Genomic DNA, 23,890 nt, shown 5'->3' on the forward strand with positions numbered 1-23,890 from the left:
TTACATGAGAAATGATTCTAAATAATAGATGGTCAGGAAGACATACACATCGTAAAGTAAAAACTATTCAATTTAGATTCTGTTCTTATTCTTATTTACAAGTCTTTTGTTTCAGAATCATTCTTTGTAATTATTTCACATAATCAGACATTTAAAAAAAATCTCAATTGAAAAATATTTGAAAATATGCTCCTAGAACATTCTGGATCACTGTGCAGATATTTCATTGACTGCAAACATATAGCTATTTAAACTGTAACTATTTACACATTAAATAATGTGATACTGTAAAGGAAAAAAATGAAAAAATGTTATATTACTTTAACCCATAAAAGAAAATTTTAAACAGGTGAATAGTAGAATGAGGAAGGATGCAAACATCTGGGTTGATACATATCCAGAATACAAAGCTCCTCTCCATTCCTAATAAGATTAACCATTGTTCATATAATTCATCTTAAGAAAGGATATAAAAATGAATTCTTAATAGGTAAAAGCTATTTTAAATGTGCATTCAGAAGGAAAAAAACAACTAGATGGTCCCAAATGCTCTGAAAAAAAAAACATAATTATATTCATTCACTCATTCAGTACATTCAACAAACACTTTTTGAAAGCTTACTATGTTCTTGGCCTTGTGTTAAGACATAAGGAACTACACAGAGTCTCTGCTCTCTCACAGAGCTCCTTCCATGACCTTAAATGGTCATACATGGAAGGCAGCCATTGATAAGCAGGCTGCCAGTATATTCAAATGTAGAAGAGCGAGAACTCTGTCTTTCCAGTTCAAGAGGGCAGAGTAGGCCTTTGGAGGCCTGCGGGAACTTATGCACCCCCTCAGACTTACTGAACTAAAAGAGAATTTTACAATGAATGAAAACATCTATGAAGAGAAGTGGGTGAGAAGGTAACAGCAGGTAGGTATGATCACCAGAAAATGAGAAATCTCAAAACATTTCTAGACCAGGGGTTGGCAAACCTTTCCTGTAAAGGACCAAAGACTAGATAGTTTAGGCTTTGTATGTCATTCAGTCTCTGTGGCAGATACTCAGCTCTGCTGGTCTCTGTTTCAACTACTCAACTCTGCTGTCATAGCACAAAAGCAGCCATAGACAATATGTGAACAAATGAGCATGGCTGTATTCCAATAAAACGTTACATTTTTAGTCAGATTGATTGGCCTGCAGGCTATAGTTTCAGATTGATTTGGCCTGCAGGCTATAGCTTCCCAACCCCTGTACTAGATGACAGACAGTAGATGGAAACAGGCTGATGGAAAAATGCAAAGAGAACCACAAAGAAGGTGGAAGCTGGCCGATAGGATGTGACTGCTTAGAAGCAGCAGGTACTGCAAGAGAACAGGAGCAAGAAATAGGGCTGAGAAAGGACGGATTAATTGAAGGTCTACATATGGGACAAACTACCTGTCCACATGCCCTCAGCTACTGTTCCTCCCCAGCAGTTATTACTGTAGCCCTCCCCCACCCCTTATCAGCAGTTTCAGTTACCCACGGTCAACCTCAGTCCAAGAATATTAAATAGAAAATTCCAGAAATAAACAATTCATAAGTTTTAAATCAAGTGTTGTTCTGAGTAGCATGATGAAATCTCGTGCCATCTGGCGCCATCCCTTTGTCCCGCACATTCTGCCCATTAGCCACTTAGTAGCCATCTCAGTTATCAGATCAACTGTTGTGGTATCTCAGTGCTTGTGTTCAGGTAATCCTTATTTTATTTAATGATGGCCCCAAAACGCAAGAGTAGTGATGCTGGCAATTCGGGTATGCCAAAGAGAAGTTGTAAAGTGCTTCTTTCAAGTGAAAAGGTGAAAGTTCATGACTTAATAAGGAAAGAAAAAAAGTCGTATGGTGAGGTTGCTAAGATCTGTGGTAAGAATGAACCTTCTATCTGTGAAACTTGGAAGAAGGAAAAAGAAATTCATGCTAGTTCTGTTGTCACACCTCAGACTGCAAAAGATACAGCCACAGCGATGAGTGCTTAGCTAAAATGGCAAAGGCATTAAATCTGTACAATAAGATATTGTGAGAGAGAGAGAGAGACAGAGACTACATTTACATAACTTTTATTATAGTATATTGTTATAATTTTTCTATTTTTATTATTAGTTTTTGTTGTTAATTTCTTCCTGTGCCTAATTTATAAATTAGACTTTATTATAGGTATGTATGTATAAGAAAAGACATAGTATATATAGGGTTTGCTACTATCTGTGGTTTCAGGCATCCACAGGGGATATCTTGGAACATATCCTCCACAAATAAGGGGGGACTACTGTATAGGCTGCCAGAATTTTCCCACAGACAAAAACAATAAAACCCCCTAGGATTCCTCTTCAAAAGAAGTAAACAAGCCCCCCCACCCCCAAATTGAGCAAACTTAAGAAAATAAATTAGAAAAGCTAAGGTTTCTAGTGTGGATATTGGCACCACAGATTAAAATCTATCTCATTCTGGGAATTTGGGGATCTGTCCCCATAATGTAAAGGCTACCAGTAAATCCACCCAGACCTGCCCTACTCTATACATAAAGTTCCTAGTCAGGATTCATTCTAAGGAGAAAGAGCCAGCTCCAACACAGTTCTAGTTACTCAGCAGAGGACACCCACAATGGCTATACAGGCCTTCTATTTTACGGAAGAATAGTCAAACATCACCAGGCCCATGAGGAAAATTCAGAGACTGAAAGTAAAAATAAAAGCTGGTCCCAGAGAAAATAAAATAATTGAAGCTAAGGAAGAGAAATAAAGTAATTATATAAAACCCTATAAAAGGTGAATATGGCAGGAAAAAACACAGATTATAGAAGGGTTCTTAAAGATTTAAAGTCATTAAAAATGTGATTTTTTAAATAAAAAATTAAAGAAATGGGAAAAAGGAAGTCTGCCAGAAGGTACAGCAAAAAGAATATAGAAAAGTATTAGAAAAATATGACAGACGTAAAGGGCCAACCTAAGAGACTAAACATTTGAGTAAGGGGAAATCAAAGAAAGAGATTAAAGAAAATGGGGAGGTGTAAATCCTCAAAGAAACAGTAGTATCAGTCACAGCTGAGGAACACATGAACCTTCAGACTGAAAGGGTCACGAACTACCCAACACACTGAATGAAAAAGAACTCACACATAGATAGTCAATAGAGAATTGAAACATCAAGGGAAAAAACACTAAAAGGTTTCAGAGAGAGAGAGAGAGAAGAAATTCACCTACAATAAAATGAATAGAACATTAGAGGTTTTAACTTTCTGAGGAAAAGTAATTTTTAATGACAATTCTATACCCAACTAAATTGTCACTCCGTGAAAGAGCAGAATAAAGACATATTTAGACTGACAAGGATTCAAAACATTTACTTCTTATCACCCTTTTCTGGGCAATTACAACTAGAAGAAAGACAAACAGAAACAAACCAAGAGATTGCCTTCACACTCCTGGTAGGGAGCAGTGGGTGGGTGGCAGACACCTGCTTTTCACCGCAAGCTCTTCTTTACTATTTAATTTGTTGCTGTGAGAGGTGCTACCTTGATAAAAAATAGAAGCATGGTTCTAAAGTTAGCCAGCCTAGTTGGAAAAATGTGGTCAGTGGTTCAAGATACGGTTCAGATGCATACCACCCTCTCTCTTCCTCTCCAGAGTTCCCGACAGAGGGCACAGAGAGAGCAGTGGACACAGCATGTTTTGGGAACACGGAGGAAGGTTACCTAATACATAGCCCAGATAACCAGAAAAGATGTCTCTTCCCAAATTACAAACTGCGAGAAGTTCCTACTCCTGCCTCCAACCTATATTATAACCTTGCTGAACTCTGTCCAGGAATTAATGCTCCAGATGTCCTCCACTGGCTGTGAAGCATGAAAGTTAAGAACTTACTGGCTCTAAGATCAGACAACCTGGTTCTACCACTTACCAGTTGTGTGACAGACACACGGCAAGTTATTTATCTCTGGGCTTCAATTTAGTTTGTAAAAAGGGTACTATGAAGAATTCATGAGAAAATTCATGTGAAGTGTTTACACAGCATATAATAAAAGAGCAAGAAGTCTTAGCTACCTCTGCTATTATTTTAAAATAAATACACTTATGATGAATGCAAAAAGGGAGAAGTATATATAGGATGTTACGTGAAGGGAATCTAACCTAATCTAGAGATGAGGAAAAGCTTCACAGAGGAAGCACTGGTGAAACTCTCATCCTTTGCAGCAATGTGGATGGACCTAGAGATTATCATACTAAGCAAAGTCAGAGAAAGACAAATATCACACGATATCACTTATATGTGGAATCCAAAAAATGATACAAATGAACTTATTTACAAACCAGAAATAGACTCACAGACATAGAAAACAAACTTATGGTTACCAAAAGCGGGGGAGGGATAATTAGGAATTTGGGGTTACAAACTACTATATATAAAATAAATAACAAGGACCTACTGTATAGCACAGGGAACTATATTCAATATCTTGTAATAACCTATAATGGAAAAGACTTTGAAAAAGAAATATATACATATATATGTATGTATATGTGTGTGTGTGTATATATCTATATAAAACTGAATCACTTTGCTGTACACCTGAAACATTGTAAATCAACTGTACTTCAATTTTAAAAAACCTCTCTCTCACCCTAAATCTAGACCATGAGTCCTTATACTCAAGGGAAAGAGACACACAGAGGGACTGGCAAAGAAACCAGCCAAGTAGCAGCACAGATGCACAAGGACGACAACCAAGAGGAACAGGACGGGGCTGCCTTACTAGCTCATCGTAGGAAATGCAGAGAGGAGTGTGATTACCACAGGAAAGGTGGCCCAGGGGAATTCAACCAGTGAGCCACAGCCCCTATGCAGAGGAGGGAACACAGGGTAAAAAGAAGGGCTGGAAGTGTGTGTGTGTATGCACATGTGCATGGGTCGGGGGTGGGGTGAGGGGGCTCCTTCCGTTGTGGATTATTACAAGAGAGGAGCAAAAAGTGTTTCTCTAATACTCAGATTTTACAAATTAAGTTTTGTCAGTCCAACGTATATTGAGCACCTACAAAAGCGAAAAGCACTTGGCTGGGTGCTCTATATGCTGCAAAGATGACAAACTCTCTCCTCATGTAGTAGGAGCTGACAATCTGATGGGGCAAAAGCAAGAACAGAACCTGAGCTGGAAGGATGTTCGTTACCCCTGTTACAGTGCACTAAGTTGAGAGATCATCAATGGATATAAAGAGCACATAAAGGCAAACTGGAAATGCTATAAATGAGGAAGGAGACTTGGAGGTCAGGAGTTTTGTTTATACCTCAGGGTATTTTAATTTTTAACCATTTTCATGCATTACTTTTTCAATTTAAAACACTCCATAATAAAATAAAAATATCAATGCCCCACCTAAAAGAATGTTACCAATGAAGGAGATTTCTTCCCTCCTATTTCTGTGTTCTCCATCATATACACTGCAACTCAGCCACAGTATGACTAAATATCCCTTATGTACATATTCTGGTTTAATGTTAAGTCCTGTGCATGTGCTGGTGTGTATTTTTTCCAGCTGCTAAAGTAATAATTTTGTTGTAAGGTCTGTAGGTTTTACAAACATGGGTTTCGGCAACCTATCTTCTGCCCCTCAGACCTATCACACCCGCTCAAGTGAGAGCTGCCTCCTTGGATACGAAGGCTACTTCAGTGATGAGACACATTCCCTAAAATTTCTCTGCCTCTGTCTGCAAGAAATCGTCAGGCTAACAGGATTTTCTTTTTTCACAAGCAAGCGTTCTGATTGGTCCTCTGCGCTTGTGAAAAAACGCCAAGACTTTCTAACAGATTTAGGTACCACCTGGGGCTGGGAAGCCCCATTAACACTCTTTTGTTTAATCTCTCCTAATTATGCCAAATAAATACCACTTAAAAACGACATTTTGAATATGCCTTTAATGTTCTAAAATGTGTCTCCCAACCACTGAGTAATTAGTTCCTTCATCTTCCCAGGCACCAAAAATTAATCTCATATTTACACAACTGTACTTCTGGCTTTGTAAGAAGAGACATTACCTTTGCCAGTTTATAGTCTTCAAGCACCTCTATGCAATAACAACCGTGGTTGGAATAGTGCATTTACTAGTTGGAGACCCCTTAGTGAGTAGTTCCCTTAAAGTTCTATTTTATGAATATGTACAATATGAAGATAAAGACATCCCAGGGAGAAAGAAAGTGGTAGGCATGAAAGTCTACTGGGGAATAATGGCAGCACCTAATCCCAGCCCTAAATGGAAAGACATGAACGTTAAATTTTCATACTAGGCCTTGTTTCCTAATTGCAACTCTAATAAAAGATCTAGTGGGAAGAAGACTGAAATGACAATGGTCAGATTCTCTTCCCTGAGTAAGGTTTTATTCAGGACTGCTCTGGCTTTATATGGCTGATTACCAAAGGCCCATAAGCATGCAGCTTTTCTGTTTCTGTAAGTCCACTGTTAGAAAACAGTGTCCACTGTGTTGGTCAGTAATCCTTATATAAAAATTCGTTGTTACTGTCTTCTGAACTTAGCACCAGCAGCACACTTCTATCATTATAATATCCCTTCTTAGATAATGAGAATAGCACAATGCATTGTTTCTTCATTTCCTTATGCCTATCAAGAAGTGAAGATTTGGATTTGTCTGCATTGAACTGAATAAAACATGACTTCCCCCTCCTCAATTTTGTTGTGGCTTTATATCTGATTTGATTTGAGTGAATGTATGTCTTTTAGAGTAAAAAGCAATATGATGACCTCTAGTCCTTTTTGAACTAGGAAAGGAAAAAAATATATATAACCACTTAAATGTGGTTGATTGCATTATTTTCCCCAATTATCTGCTCTTCCCCACCTCCACTCCTTGTAAGAGGATTATGCATCCTTGTCCACTGCCCTGGACTGGTTGTGCCTTCCTGTGACAGAAGTACACTTCTCTCTTCCAGTCAAGCCTGACTTGCTATGACCAGTGACATGTCAGGGTGGCACATCAGAGTGGCAGCTTTAAGAGTCATAACATGGTTCAGCTCTACTCTTCTCCCCAAATCCCAGATTGGTGCTACTTTTTCAGCCTGCATCTCAGAATGAAGACATACATGGGGCAGAACTAAGATGATCAGGAGTCAATATGCATCATGATAAACCTCTGGGTTGAAAGCCACTGATATGTTAGGGTGTTTTGTTACTTCAACATAACCAAGCAAAAGCTGACTTCATTCAACTACATCTCAAGCGTGTATCCAGACACCGAAAACTACAGTGAGTACTGAAGACTGAGGAGGATGACAAGGACTTTGGAATATCCATCAGTGAGGACCATGTAAGGCAATTGAGCACACTGACCCTGAAGAATGGATTGGGGAAGGGGAAGTACAAGGAAAGGAAGGACAGTATAACTACCACCACATATCTGAAAAGTGACCACATGGAAAGGTAGGAGAAAAAAGTATAGACTTACTCTGTTTGCTTTTAAGGGCATAACTAAGACCAGAAGGTAGAATTAGAGACAGAGACAGAGATAGAGATTTTGGTTTAGCATGACGAGGAGATTTCTACCAATTAAATCAGTCTAATAGCAGAATGAGTAGTCCTGCAAAGTAATATGCTTCCAGCAATTGTAACACATAAAACAGAGGCTAGATGGCCACCACATATCAGATGCAGTAAAGAAAGAAATCCTCATTCTATGGTAAATTATACCAGATGACCTCTTCAGAATTCTTCTAATTCTGATTCTGTAAATTCTAGAGACTAACTCATGATGATAGGTTCAGTTAGCTCTCTTGGATAAAGAAGAAAAGCTAATTCCCCAGCAATAATCAGCCATACAATAGCTTTTAGAATCTGTCATTTTTCTGTGTCATAAAAATACATAATTTTTCTTTTCTGCTCAGTTCATTATTACTTTTCCACACTATTTTCCCTAAAAGAAAGTGGGACTTCTTAAAAAAGTCTTCTTTATCCTATTCATTAATGAAATTTAGAAATTATCTTCAGGAACACAGACTATTTTATCAGAGCTAAGAGTAATTAAACCAGGCAACAGGAAATTATCACCTCCATAAACAGAAGACAGAGATCTTTATAGAAAATCACTAAGATTCTTGACTGGTATAGATGACTTAATTAACAAGAGAAGACATCTCTATAACTTATTTGTCAAATGTACAGACCTATTTGTGAAATACACAGGTTGAGATAGCATATAAAATTTTGAAATACTGATATTAAAAAATCCATAACATCTTCAAACCTAAATATTTCATATGGCATTTCTTCATGCTATTTGCCTTCTACAAAATCATCAATAAAGGTCTTATCTGTAATAAGAACAACATTTCCTATGGTTTGAACATTTAGCTTATAGAACTCTTGTGTCTGAAAATGCCAGAAAATCACTATCCACTCTGCCTATCTGACAAGAAGATTGCAAAGATCAATGAAACAATTAAGTACAAAATATTGTGCAAATATAAAACTGGTATTATCATCATCCTACATGTACCTCTAACTCACAGAGATTTTTTCCACTACATTTCTATTAATTGGAATATTTTAGAAAAAGTGGAAGACACAAATTCTAAGTAGTTAACTAAAAAAGAAAAACTGACATTAATATTAGTATTATACTATTTGGAGCAATTAAGATGAGAAGGCACTGACATATGACCATCTTAAATCATTCACTGTGGTGGGCACTGGAGTACACAATGAAAACCCATTTGGTAACAAATGTAGACTAATTTAACTGCTATAATAATGTTTTTTTTTTAAAGGTGTAGCTACTTACCAACAAGTCTTATTACATTCAGTGTTGTATTTGTTAAGATGGGTGCATTCACTTTATTTAGACTGTAATCTGATTTCTTCCTGCTTTTTAGAGTCTCTCGAGAAACGCTTAATATGAGAAAACAAAACAGATTTGCAATTAGGGTTGTCAAGTAGTAAATCAATAAGTTATTCAGCTTAGGATCTAATTTGCTAATTAGTTACTGAAAATCACCAATTAGTTACTGAAAATCTTATCACGTATCAGCTGGGGATATAGAGATTATCCTCCTGTCCTTACAGAGCTTACAGTCCAGAGGGGAAGAGAAATCAGTAAACAGAGAAATAAAGTACTATAATGTATTTCTTTGGTTCTCAGACATTAATTAACAACCATTAAAAGAAGCTATGTCACTAAATTGTAGCAATGTTTTCTTAGGTCAGTCTCCCAAAGCAATAGAAATAAAAGCAAAAATAAACAGATGGTACCTAATCAAACTTATAAGCTTTTGCACAGTAAAGGAAACCATAAACAAAACGAAAAGACAACCTATAGAATGGGAGAAAATATTTGCAAATGATGCGACTGACAAGGGCTTAATTTCCAAAATATACAAACAGCTCATACAACTCAATAACAAAAAGACAACAACCCAATCAAAAAATGAGCAGAAGACCTAAATAGATACTTCTCCAAAGAAGACATACAGATGGCCAACAGGCACATGAAAAGATGGTCAGCATCGCTAATTATTAGAGAAATGCAAATCAAAACTACAATGAGGTATCAGCTCACACCAGTCAGAATGGCCATCATCAAAAGTCTATAAATAATAAATGCTGGAGAGGGTGTGGAGAAAAGGGAAGCCTCTTGCACTGTTGGTGGGAATGTAAATTGATACAGCCACTATGGAGAGCAGTATGGAGGGTCCTTAAAAAACTAAAACTATAGTTACCACATGATCCAGCAATCCCACTACTGGGCATATATCCAGAAAAGCCAAAAGCTCTAATTCAAAAAGATACATGCACCCCAAATGTTCACAGTGGCATTATTTACAACAGCCAAGACATCGAAGCAACTTAAGTGTCCATCAACAGATGAGTAGATAAAGAAGATGTGGTGTATATATACAATGGAATATTACTCAGCCGTAAAAAAGAATGAAATAATGCCATTTGCAGCAACATGGATGGGCCTAGAGATTATCACACTAAGTGAAGTAACTCAGACAAAGACAAATATATGATATCACTTATATGTGGGATCTAAAAAATAGTACAAATGAACTTATTTACAAAACAGAAACAGACTCTCAGACATAGAAAACAAACTTATGGTTACCAAAGGAGAAGTAGTGGGGGATAAGCTGGGAGTGTGGGATTAACAGATGCATAAAAATAGATATAAAATAGATAAACAACAAGCATTTACTGTATAGCATGGGGAACTATATTCAATATCTTATAATAAACTATAATGGAAAAGAATTTTTAAAAATATATATACACATATATGTATAAGCAAATCACTTTGCTGTACACTGAAAACTAACACAATATTGTAAATCAACTATACTTCAATAAAAAACAAATAAATAAAATAATAAAAAAAGAAGCTATGTCACTTAAAAAAAATGTTCTAGGAAAATTATACATCAATTGTACCAAGCATCCTGATTTCAGACCTACAAATATGAAAAATACCTTCCTTAGAATCTGAATTGGGCATAAAGTATAATGGTAAAGTCTGGGGTTGGGGGGCAGCTCTAGATTCAAAGAAAAAGTAGAAGTTATATGGTAAGTACAGAAAAAAAGGGGACAACATGTAATAAGACCAGAAGTAAGAGAACAGAGTACGCTTAGAGAAACACAAGGAGTTGACAGTGGTAGCCTGGAGAATGAGTGGGCAGAGGGAAATGTGATAAGAAAGGAGGTAAGTAAAGGCCAGATCACTGAAAGGAACTGAACCTCATGACTATAACAAGTATGAACCGTATCTTAAATGCAGTGGTGAGCCATTAAACATTTTAACCAGGAAAATGACATGATCAAATTTGTATATAAAAGAAAAATCTAAATTTGTATCCACGAACAGATTAGAAAGGGTTAAGACTGGAAATGGGAAGCCACGGTAAGGAGGCTGATTCAATAATGGGGCCGAGAGATTTCTGCATGAACTAGGATGGCAGCAGTGAAATACAAGAAATTTTGATAAATTCAAGAGACACTTAGACGTTGAAATTGATATAACAGTCAACTGGTTAACTGCAATCAGTAGTTTACATTGTGTATATTTCTTAGGGGTAGGTTAAGACAGTTTAAGAGGCTGCATAACCCTACAAAAAATGTGAGGACATACACATATAGTGGCAGACGTTTGTTCATTTCAACTTAGACCTTTTCTTTTAGCAAAAACATACTCAAAACATCTAATGAAAAAGTCCAACAAAATAGTTCTTTTCAGTTCATAATAGATCATAGATGTAGATAATTAAATACCATATATTTGTGTAAACCAATGGAAATAAATTTCCCCAATTAAAACATCCCCAATTATATGACTTGTTCACTTTTGAGGTGAGAGATTATATCAATCAGGGTGTCAAATCAATCAAGTATTCACTAGGTACTTTGGGGGTGAAGGGTAGGGAAGAGTATACTTAAATCTATCATTAAAAATAAAGTATATTTGTGGTCACTCAATATCTGATACTCAGTCATGAAACTACCTCACTCACAAATCAGAATCAGGCCCAATTTAAAGAAGGTGACAAAAATTCTTATACAGTTATCATAGTTTTTGAAGAAGACAGTTTATCATAAAACAAAACTCAAGTACAAAAAAAAGGAACCTTAATAGAAGGCTCAAATAGCAAATATCAATGACATTGGGAAGATTTTTCTGTATTTACTAGATTGAGGCAGCAAATCCACATACAAAACAAATGACTATTTTCCTCCTTGAGAAAAAAGGAAATCAATGTGAAACATAAATTGATCTATGTGAAGCATAAACCGCCTCCAAAGGCGGCACTGATTCTATAAATCAAAAGTTTGTTTTTCTGCAAAAACCACTGATCTCTAGATTAAGAGCTCTTGGGTTATGCCCATTATCAAAAAAACTACATTTTTAGCCTTTCAGGAATCATTTTTAAAATACATTAACTTCTCAGGGTATGTGCCCAGTAGTGGGATTGCTGACAGTCATGTACCACAATGTTCACTGCAGCTCTATTTACAATAGCCAGGACATGGAAGCAACCTAAGTGTCCATCAACAGATGAATGGATAAAGAAGATGCGGCACATATATACAATGGACTATTACTTAGCCATAAAAAGAAGTGAAACTGAGGTATCTGTAGTGAGGTGGATGGACCTAGAGACTGTCATACAGAGTGAAGTCAGAAAGAGAAAAATAAATACCATATGCTAACACATACATATGGAATCAAAAAAAAAAATGGTTCTGAAGAACCTAGGGGCAGGACAGGAATAAAGATGCAGACACAGAGAATAGACTTGAGGACACGGGGAGGGAGAAGGGTAAGCTGGGATGAAGTGAGAGAGTGGCAGGGACATATATACACTACCAAATGTAAAATAGATAGCTAGTGGGAAGCAGCTGCATAGCACAGGGAGATCAGCTTGGTGCTTTGTGACCACCTAGAGGGGTTGGATAGGGAGGGTGGGAGGGAAACGCAAGAGGGAGGAGATATGGAGATATATGTATATGTATAGCTGATTCACTTTGTTATAAGGCAGAAACTAACACACCATTGTAAAGCAATTATACTCCAATAAAGATGTTAAAAAAAACAAACAAACATTAACTTCTGTCACATGACACTATAACCAAAAGAAAAGTTTAATTTTTGAGTTTTTTTCCTTAACCTTTCAAGTAAATCCTCTATGTTAAACATGCAACATAAAATGAGAAATACCATAAATTCCAAGAATAAGTACCTTTTCACAGGAGCATCGCCTGTCTGCTCATCAACATAATCTTGTTTTAGTTCCTCAGGAACATCACTGTCACTGTCATACTCCTGATAGGCACTTTTTTCTTGTTCATCAGATTCATACTGAAAAGAACACAGTATATTATTCAACAATGGGTACGAAGAACCAACCCTTCTTGGAGTCCTTCAACACAGTAAAAAAGTATCCAATTTTATAAGAAGTACATTACAGATGAAAGTTCTTAATAACTGAGCTTTAATTTTGCCATCAAGAATCACATTAGGGGCTTCCCTGGTGGCGCAGTGGTTGAGAATCTGCCTGCCAATGCAGGGGACACGGGTTCGAGCCCTGGTCTGGGAAGATCCCACATGCCGTGGAGCAACTGGGCCCGTGAGCCACAACTACTGAGCCTGAACGTCTAGAGCCTGTACTCCGCAACAAGAGAGGCCGCGATAGTGAGAGGCCCGCGCACCGCGATGAAGAGTGGCCCCCGCTCGCCACAACTAGAGAAAGCCCTCGCACAGAAACGAAGACCCAACACAGCCTAAATAAATAAATAAATAAATAAATAAATTTATTAAAAAAAAATATATTAACTTTCCATTTTCTTCTTCATCATCCTACCTTAACCAGCTCAAAAGAAAATACAAACATTATATTTCAAAAGCTTATAAATGCCCAAAAGAATCTCCATATAAACAAATGAAAACAAACACATACCCTGCTAGACCTTAGAAGAGGAAAAGAGTGTTTATTTGATTAAAAAAACTCTTCCTTCAAGTGGTTTCATCCTATTTATTTCCATTTTGCTAGTTCATTATAAAAAGCTTGAGAATACAATTCTGGTACTCTGGAAGTATTAAGTCAGCTTAATAAACACAACACACATGCTAATATTCTATCTAATTCATTATGATGAGATTTAATTCCAAGGGCAACTTAGAAAATTAGGCTTAGCACCTATGGACTACTGAGAACAAGGACAAAAATGGTGGATTTGCTCTTGAGAGGAAGAGTGCCTTCTCATCATCTTTTTGGCACCATGGCCCAGTGCCGGCATGGGAGAAGACAGTGGAGTCCATGCACAACAAAGGAAGCAGTGGCAGTATCACCATCATCATTGCTGATTAGTATTATAAACTAATATGATTAAATAATGGCTAACATTTATTGAGTTTCAACCAAGTACTGGGCTAAGTGCTTCCATAAATTGTCTCACTGAATCTTCAAAACAATTCTATGAGGAAGTTTTGTCCCCATATGCCAGTTGAGGAGACCAGTATAATGACAATAAGGGAAGAAGTCAGTCCCCTAATTCAACAACTATTTTTTAAGAGTCTAAAGCATTACGACAGGCTGTTTTAAGATGTGGACCCTGACCCTCAGGACCTATGCTGTACCTGTGAAGATTAGATCACACATTAATAACTACAAACATTAGAGACATTCTCCCCCACTTGTACACAATGTGATCCTGGTGACATTCAGAAAGGTGTTCTACACAAACTAGGGTCAGGTTCCACAGTACAACAGATCCTCATTTTCAAGGATTCTTTATTTGCAGATTTCCCTACTCGATAAAATTTGTAACCCCAACATCAATACTTCATGACACTCTTTGGTCATTCACGGATGTGTGCCATGTGGAGTGGCAAACACTTTTGAGTCACCCTACATACATGCTCCCAGCTAAGAGCAAGCAAGGCGACACTCTACCTTCTTATTTCAGCCCTCCTGCTGTAAATAAGTGCCCTTTTCAAAGTCTATTTAGTGTCACATTCTTAAAATTTTTGTACTTTTTGCTGGTGATTTCACTGTTCAGAATGCCCCCCAATCATAGTACTAAAGTGCCGTCTAGTGCGAGAAGTGCGAGAAGACTGTAATGTGCCTTAAGGTAAAAATATGTATGTTAGATAAGCTTCACTCAGGCATGAGTTACAGTGCTGTTTGTCATGTGTTCAATGTTAATGAATCAACACTATATTAAATTAGGTGTCTTTAAGGAAAAACACATGTAAAACAAGGTTGTGCATTGACCAGTTGGTGAAAATGCTGTGACCAGAGGCTTGCAGATACTTAATTCCATATTTTGCTTAAGAACAACGGTTCTGTATTTGTTAATTCAGAGTTCGTGCTTACTTTATTGAACACAACTGCCAGAAATAATGAGAATCAAATGCTATGCGAGATTTAAATTAACAAATCACCAGTGCAGAGGGATATATTATTTCAAAAATATTGGAATGACTTAATTCTTTTCAGTTTAGTCTACTTTATAGAGGCAAAATGTCACAAAGAATCACTAAATTATAATTTTAAATATGGTTCTCTATGGAATAACTTCTACTTCATGATAAAACTTGATAGTGGTATATTTTCATGACAATATTTTTTAAATTATATCCTCACTTAATAACAAAAACAAACCAAAAATATGGAGACAAATTCAACAGATTTTTGTCAAACCCAAACAGTTTTCACTTCAACTTCATCAAATCTAAAATAAAAATTATACCTAGTCCCTCTGGAAATTAAATACTGTAAAAACGCCCTATAGGTAACTGTGAAGTATTTCCTCATTGTAAATATGGGGAAACTGAGGGTCACAAAATCACAATAACTTGCCAAGATCCACACAGCTAATCAATAATAAAGGTCATATTCATTCATCTGCCTGCAAACCTTTCCATTAACTCACATTACTTCTAGTTTATATTGTTTTCTGAGCTGCTCAGAGTGCTGTTAAAACATTGTATTCCTAAATCCTCAAAATATCCCTGCTAGGTAATTAAACAAGACATTACCCTGTTTCAGTTAAGGGGACATGGAACAAAATGACTTCCTTAGTTACCCAACAAGTGGCATTGAGAAAAAAGTGCAGATGATCTATTCCTTCATACATCTGTCTATCCAATAAATCATATAACTATGCAGTGAATAAACTATGCTCCTACTCAATTAGTAATCTGGTAAGAACATAAAGTAATCTAATAACAACATAAAATAAACATAAAGGCAAAACTTATCATTCAAAAGGACAATGTCAACAAAGCATACTGGAAAGCCATTCATTACCTGTACAAGTAGTATTACAGGTGTCTAAGTATATAGGTAGGAAGGTGGGTGGTAAATGTATGAATAAATCTAGTCAATTACCTTGCTCATTGGGTACAACACGCTCAATAAGAAAATCCCACTAATGTTCCACAGTATGTTTTAAAAAACACCACATACCCCATTAGAAGCCAGGACGTCTTCTGTTTCTTCATCTTTGTGGTCAGCCTGAATTTCAAATGGATTCCCACCACTACAGTACTGCTCAAACAAGGTTACCATTTTTGAGGAAGTTGAGGATGGCTGCTTACTGGGTGAAACTGATGGGGAACGTGACTGTTCCATGAATTTAAATTCCTAGATGTTTAAAAAAAAAAAAACAAAAAGGAGCCAGATCCCTTTTAGCAACAGCAATAAAATTCAAGTACATAAACATATTCCATCAATGCAGATGTAGTTAGTAAAGAAAACAATCCTGATTCTTTAGGTTATTCTTTTTTTTTTTTTTTTAGGTTATTCATTTTTAAATCTTGCAAGTTATCTGAAAGCACAAACTTGGACATACATGTTCAAAGGTTTTCCTAAAGACAACTCAGTCGCCGATGTCACTTAAAACAGTGTTATCTGCATCAAGCTGCTTTTGACTTACTTTATGGAACTGCACAGAAAATTTTTTTAAATAACTTCAATTTGAATGATAATTCTAAAAATTTTTACATAACAGCAAAAGTCCTAGTAGAGTACAGTTTTAATAAAGTCATTCATAAAAACTAATTGTTGTTAAGTCAAATAGCTTGCACCATTTGAGATACTCTACGTGAATACATGGAAATTCAAGCATAAAAGATATACCTTTCTTTGTTATATTGATGTCTATAAACTTTCATTTCTTTTTCTTCATATACCAAGAAGCAGACAACACAAATACATGCTGAGGTCAGATGATACATCTTCTAGTCCTAGCTTGACTTTAATCCATTATATTCCATTAACTTCCTATATAACATTGGGAATGTCCCCTGATTCCCTATGCCTCCATTTCCTCATCTGTAAAATGAAAGGGTCGATCTAGATGAAAGAATCACAAACACTAAAGCTACGGAGTTGTAGCACCCAGTCCAAATCACACACTTCTCGGATGAGGAAACTGAGGCAGTCCAGAGGGATTCAGGTCCAAGTTCAAGATTACACAGCTAATTAGAGGAAGAGATGGAATAATGGCTAAACTTCTTTCGAATTACAAAACTCTTGATTTAATGATTTTTAACAAAAATTTAGTACACATTTTTCTTATACCTTTTAATCATTTTAATATTATTCCCCAATTTAAAATTTTTCATATTCAGAGATAATCTTCTTTAAAATTATATTGGTTTACTAAGTTTCAAATGATGTGTTTATTTTCTTTTTAAATTGCAGCTATACATTAAATCAGATCCACAATAATGCTTAAAAATCAGGCCATTATTTTTAAAATTCTAAACAAGGGGTGACTATAAATTAATAAGACAAAAATTTTTTAAAACAAAATCTACAGGAATACATGTGTCAAATGAACACTATCTCAGCTGTAAATAGTTTTCAATGTAATTACTTTTTTCCCCCACTGTGGTTACAACATGAGATCTACCATTAAAAAAATTTTAAGTGCACAGTACAGTATTGTTAACTACAGGCAAAATGTTGTACCATAGATCTCCAGAACTTACTCATCTTACATAACTGAAACTTCAAGGTAAACACTTTAAAGGATATAATGCTCACTTGGATGGAAATGTTTCAACGTACCTTGTAAAAAAGTTGTTTTCTAATTACAGCAAGTTTATATATGCATGCACCACACACACACACACACACACACACACACAAACTGACGGTTAAATACAAATTCAAATAAAAGTATTTAAATAGAGATTCTAAAATCAATGCTGGAATTCTAAATAATGTTAAGGAATCATCTTAATTTAATAACTCTAAAATAATGTTAAAATTAATATTAATTTCATTGTCTTTAAAGCATTTATTAATCAACATGTTTCAGTGTATTTAATATTTCCACATTAGGAAAGTAATATGATAAACCTGGATGAGAAGTAAGCTATTATACAATATGAGCATAAACACTGTCCCTTTAAAAAACCTTTTAATCATGTATTCTTTACATTTATCCAGGAATAAGAAAATTCTTTCTAGAAAGCCATTTCTTCTAAAGGCAAAAACTACACACTCGACCTTCTAAACAGGGATCTAAATTTATATACTGTATTCTGATATTTGATATTTGTCAGATAGGACATGGTCTACCACACAAGAAATATTTATCTATAATATGTTTCAACCAAGAGAAAAAAAAAATAAAGATATTTTCACATATTACATTATAGGATTCAAGGAATCAATTAACTAATAAAAATTAGTTGTGTTTTTTTTTAATAAGTGCCTCTTTTATTTCTGAGGCATTTTCTCATTACAGACAAATTTATGAGTTGCAGCATAAATTCAGAACCTATTAGACCCTTTAAGAAATGACAAATATTCTGCAAATATAAGCATTTTCATTAAAGACCATCAAAATATAACTGATTTTTCTGCAAAATTTAAATGAAGCAGTAGACCCTCTTCTGAAATCTAAAGAAAACAAATTATTTTAATTGTGACTCTTTTCAGGCAAAGGAGTTTTCCTCAAGTGTATAAAATGAATTTGTAAAAAGAGACAGATTATGACATCCATTAAAGTATCACCTTGTAAAAGAGGTTTATTATTAATCACTTTTAAGGAAAAAAGGAAAGGCACTATTTCTTAATTTAATTATTTTATAAATGTTTCCATATATATGGTTTGCTTTTAAAGATGACTACATAAAAGACTGATTTATTTGCTCTTAAACTTACATGAAGTTGCAAGATGCTGAAATTTGACTTAACAGGACAAAGTTCCCAGGTCTCATTTTCTAGAAACATTCTCAGTTCATCAAGCCGTGTTCTTAAAAAAAGAAAATGAATACTCCAAAAAATAAGAAAAGTACACTGCACACAAGAATTAATATAACAAAAACTATTACAGAGTTATCATCATGATCATAATCAACTTTGAAAACCCATTCAGACCAACGCAGTAAACACATTTACTTTTACATACTTGTTAATATCTTATCATCCGTAAGAGAAAAACCACAAATATTTACTATATTGCAAAGATAATGAATGCATAGGAAATGATATTTTTATTAAGGGACTAAACTAAAAGCTACTCACCAACTCATGTACTTAAGACATCCTTAGCTAATCACATATTAGTGCCAAAAAAAAACAAGAAATAATTTATAGGGTTTATAAAACCACAAACGTTAATAAATGTTTTATGCTAAAAAGCATAGATCTTAATCATTCTTACTAAGCCAAAAGATCAAGTTGATTATCACTATCTAAATATATTTTAGCTCAGGGCCTATCTATCTCCACACAGCATTTACCAATTAAATTAGCAAGTATGGCACTTAAATTAGCAAGTAGTCACATGTCATACTGATTTCTTCTTTCTTTAATGCTATTGCTCTTACTGTCTCTCCTGAGTAATCAGTACATTACATGAGCAATTCCAGAAAAACAAATACTTCCTTCCTGTTAACGCAGGAAACAAAGGGCCAGGGTCTGCCCTATTCTTCCTTCTTCCTGCAACAAGCCTCATTGTTGTTACTAAAATCAGGCTAAAAACAAAATCTAGATTTTTTTAAATCCACAGGTTCTAAAGTAAAGAGGGAATAAATGGTAAAATCTGTGAAAAGCAGAAATTGCTCCAAATATTAGAGTTAACAGACAAGGACTTTAAGATAACTACTATAAATAAGTTAAATAAAATAGAGAAAAAGATGCACAAAATGGACAGAAATGAAAATTTTAAAGCATTGTAATAATAAAAACAAAAAAGAATCAAACAAATGTTCTATAACCAAAAAAATACAATACCTCAAATTAAAAACTGATTGGGTAAGTCAAACAGCAGAAGACAGGATTAATGAACTCGAAGACAGTGCAACAGAAAATATCCAAACTGAAGGACAAATGGAAAAAGAAAAATGGAAGAAAGAGAAAAGATCGTAAGAGATATGTGAGACACAGTCAAAACATCTAGTATGCATGCAACTGTATGGAGAGGCGAGAGAGAGAGCAAAAGCAATATTTGAAGAGGTAGGTAATGACTGAGAATTTGGCAAAAGTGACTGTCCCCATACCTATCACCATATACAAAAATTAACTAAAATGAATCACAGATTTAATGTAAGAACTAAAACGATAAAGTTTACAACTCTTAGAATTCTACAATAAAAAGATAAATAACCCAATTTTTCAATGGGCAAAGGCTTTGAACAGACCTTTTGCAAAGAAGATCTATAAATGACCAGTAAGCGCATAAAAAGATGCTGAACATCGTCACTCATCAGGGAAATATAAATCCAAACCATAATGAGGTACCACTTCACAACCACCAGGATAGCTATAATCAAAGAGACAGTAACAGGTACTAGCAAGGATTTGGAGAAATTAGAACCCTTATATAGTGCTGGTGGAAACATAAAATGGTGCAGCCACTTTGGGAAACTTTGGTAGTTCCTCAAAATATTAAACATAGAGTTACCATATTACCCACCAATTTCACTCTATATTGGTCTCCTGTGGCTGCTATAACAAATTAACAAAAACTGGGTGACTTATAACAACAGAAATTTATACTCTCACAATTCTGGAGCCCAGAAGTCTGAAATCACAAGGTTGAAATCAAGCTGTCAGCAGGGATACACTCTCTCCAGAAACTCTAGAGGAGAATCTGTTCCTTGCCTCTTCCAATTCACGGTGGTTGCTGCCATTCCTTGGCTAGTGGCCACAGCACTCCAATCTCTGCCTGTCTTCACATAACTTTCTCCTGCATGTGTGTATGTCTTTTCCTTTGTGTCTATATCAAGTCCCCTTCTGTCTCCCTTAACTGTGATGGCATTTAGGGCCCATCCAGATAATCCAAGATAATCTCCTCATCACAAGACCATTAATTTAGTCACATCTACAAAACACTTTTTCCAAATAAAGTAACATTTACAGTTTCCAGGTATTAGGACCTGATTTTTTTGTGGGGGTGGGGAGTGGGGAGGAGGGGAACAGGGAAATTACTTGTCAGACTACCAAACACTCCCAGGTACATACCCAAAGAACTGATAATATATGTCTATGCAAAAACTTATACACAAGGGGGCGGAGTCAAGATGTCAGACTAGGAGGACATGGATTCGTGTGTCCGCACAACTAGGGCACCTACCAGGCACCGGTGGGGGACCACGGACACCTAAGGGGATGGGAGGAACCCCCAGTGACCAGGTAGGACATGGGACATGGGGGGGTGAAGGGGAAGGGAAGTGGAGGTGGGACGGGACTGGCACCCCTGAAGGGCAGCTGGGGGAGAGAAAGGGATCTCACACCCGAAGGGGGAAATTGGGGGACCACCAGGAGGACAAAGGAGCAAAAGGGAGCGTGGCCAGGTTTCCCCTGCCCACTTGGGCCCCCGGGAGCCTGCTGAGATCCTGGGCCTGATCCTCTGCCCACCGAGGCCCCCTCCAGCCGTGCAGGTCCTGAGGGAGTGGGGGGGGAGGGAACGGGGAGCAAAAGTAAAGGCCAGACCTCTAGGACCGGCACCCCTGAGGGGTGGCTGGGGGAGGGGAGGAGTTCCTACACCCAGCAGGACCCACCCACAGTTAGGGGTCCAGCAGCAATGGGGGAGACCCTGGGGGAGACAGGTATTGTGGGGGGAGCGTGGAGGAACGGAAGGGAACGGGGCCACAGCTTTTCCTGTCCACTTAGGCACTGGGAAGCCTGTTGGGCCCCCGGGCTTAATCCTGTGCCCTTGGAGCCTCCCTCCTGCCATGCAGAGCCCAAGCCCCACCCTTACACCCATACCCAGGGCCCTACCTCTACACTCGGAGACCCCCTCTGAGACCCCCTCCAATGCGCTGGGCCTAAACCCCACCCACACACCCTCACGCAGGGCCTTACCTCCAAACTCTGGAACTCCACACTGCAGAGGCCCTCCTTTCCACGTGCTGCCTCTCCCCTTCCCCGCAGATCCTAAGCAGAGGCCCCGCCCTACACTCAAACGTCAACCCCCCCACCTGCCTAGGTCCCACCCCACTGTAAATACCCACCCCTGCCTGAGTTCCACTCCCATAGCCAAGGCTTTTTTTTCCTTTTTTCCTCTTTTAGATTGGGGTTCTGTTTTACCTTGTTGATTCATTGTTCTTGATTCATTTATATTTTTATTATTCCTAATAAATCTTTTATTTTTCTAATTTTATTTTATTCTTTATACTTTGTTATTGTTCTCTCCTTTTGGCTTGTTCACCCCTGCACCGCCCCCCCCCCCCCCCGCTTTTTTTTTCTTTTTTCTGTTGTGGTTTTATTTTACCTTACTGCAGTTGTTTCAATTATATTTTTCTTTTTCATAATATTTTTTATCTTTCTAATTTTATTTTGTTTTTTATTCTTTGATATTGTACTGCTCCTTTTTTTCTTTTCTTTTTGCCACGCCATGCGGCTTACAGGATCTTGGCTCCCAGGCTGGAGGTCGGGCCCAAGCTCCTATGGTGGGAGCTCTGAGTCCAAACCACTGGACTAACAGAGAACCTCAGACCCCAAGGAACATTAATCAGAGTGAGGCCTCCTCTCAGCACAAAGACCCAGCTCTATCCAACTGCCTGCAAACTCCAGTGCTGGACGCCTCAGACCAAGCAATCAGTAAGACTGGAATACAGCCCCACCCATTAAAAAAAAACAAAATGAAATGACAAAAAAATACGTTACAGACAAAGGAGCAAAGTAAAAACCTACAAGACCAAATAAATGAAAATGAAATAGGCAACCTATCTGAAAAAGAATTCAGAGTAATGATAAAGATGATCCAAACTCTCGGAAACGGAACTGAGAAAATACAAGAAACATTTAACAAGGATCTAGAAGAACTAAGCAAACAAACAGTGATGAACAACACAATAACTTAACTTAAAAATACTCTAGAAGGAATCAATAGCAGAATAACTGAGGCAGAAGAAAAGATAAGTGAGCTGTAAGATAAAATGGTGGAAATAACAACCAGGGAACAGAATAAAGAAAAAAGAATGAAAAGAATTGAGGACAGTCTCAGAGACCTCTGGGACAATGTTAAACGCACCAATATTCGAATTATAGGGGTCTCAGAAGAAGAAGAGAAAAAGAAAGGGTCTGAGAAAATATTTGAAGAGATTATAGTTGAAAACTTCCATATCACGGGAAAGGAAATAGTCAATCAAGTCCAGGAAGCACAGAGTCCCATACAGTATACACCCAAAGAGAAACACACCGAGACACATATAAATCAAAAAATAAAAAAATTAAACAAAGAAAAAATATTAAAAGCAGCAAGCGAAAAGCAACAAATAACATACAAGGGGATCCCCATAAGGTTAACAGCTGATCTTTCAGCAGAAACTCTGCAAGCCAGAAGGGAGTGGCAGGACACATTTAAAGTGATGAAAGGGAAAAACCTACAACCAAGATTACTCTACCCAGCAAGGATCTCATTCAGATTTGATGGAGAAATTAAAACCTTTACAGAAGAGCAAAAGTTAAGACAATTGAGCACCACCAAACCAGCTTCACAACAAATGCTAAAGGAACTTCTCTAGGTAGGAGACACGAGAGAAGGAAAAGACCTACAAAAACAAACCCAAAACAATTAAGAAAATGGTAATAGGAACATACATATTGATAATTACCTTAAATGTAAATGCATTACATACTCCAAACAGGGCTTCCCTGGTGGCGCAGTGGTTAGGAATCTGCTTGCCAATGCAGGGGACACAGGTTCAAGCCTTGGTCCAGAAAGATCCCACATGCCGCGAAGCAAATAAGCCCGTGTGCCACAACTACTGAGCCTGCGCTCTAGAGCTCGCGAGCCACAACCACTGAGTCTGCGTGTCACAACAACTGAAGCCCGCATGCCTAGAGCCCATGCTCCACAACAAGAGAAGCCACCGCAATAAGAAGTCCATGCACTGCAATGAAGAC

General features: G+C 37.0%; 1 protein-coding gene across 2 annotated transcripts in view; it reads right to left on the minus strand.

Moving 5' to 3' along the window:
- VPS50 (VPS50 subunit of EARP/GARPII complex) overlaps positions 1-23,890 on the minus strand; it is a 130,134-nt gene that overhangs the window by 26,713 nt on the left and 79,531 nt on the right. For both annotated transcript variants that reach the window (XM_061197789.1, XM_061197788.1), the window contains 4 exons: positions 18,698-18,788; positions 15,986-16,162; positions 12,755-12,873; positions 8,809-8,915 (listed from right to left, as the gene is read on the minus strand). In XM_061197789.1, the coding sequence (XP_061053772.1) occupies positions 8,809-8,915; positions 12,755-12,873; positions 15,986-16,162; positions 18,698-18,788 (494 nt within the window). The remainder of the gene's footprint in view (positions 1-8,808; positions 8,916-12,754; positions 12,874-15,985; positions 16,163-18,697; positions 18,789-23,890) is intronic.

Source organism: Eubalaena glacialis, chromosome 8, assembly GCF_028564815.1.
Source record: "Eubalaena glacialis isolate mEubGla1 chromosome 8, mEubGla1.1.hap2.+ XY, whole genome shotgun sequence".
In the NCBI taxonomy this organism is placed as follows: Eukaryota; Metazoa; Chordata; class Mammalia; order Artiodactyla; family Balaenidae; genus Eubalaena; species Eubalaena glacialis.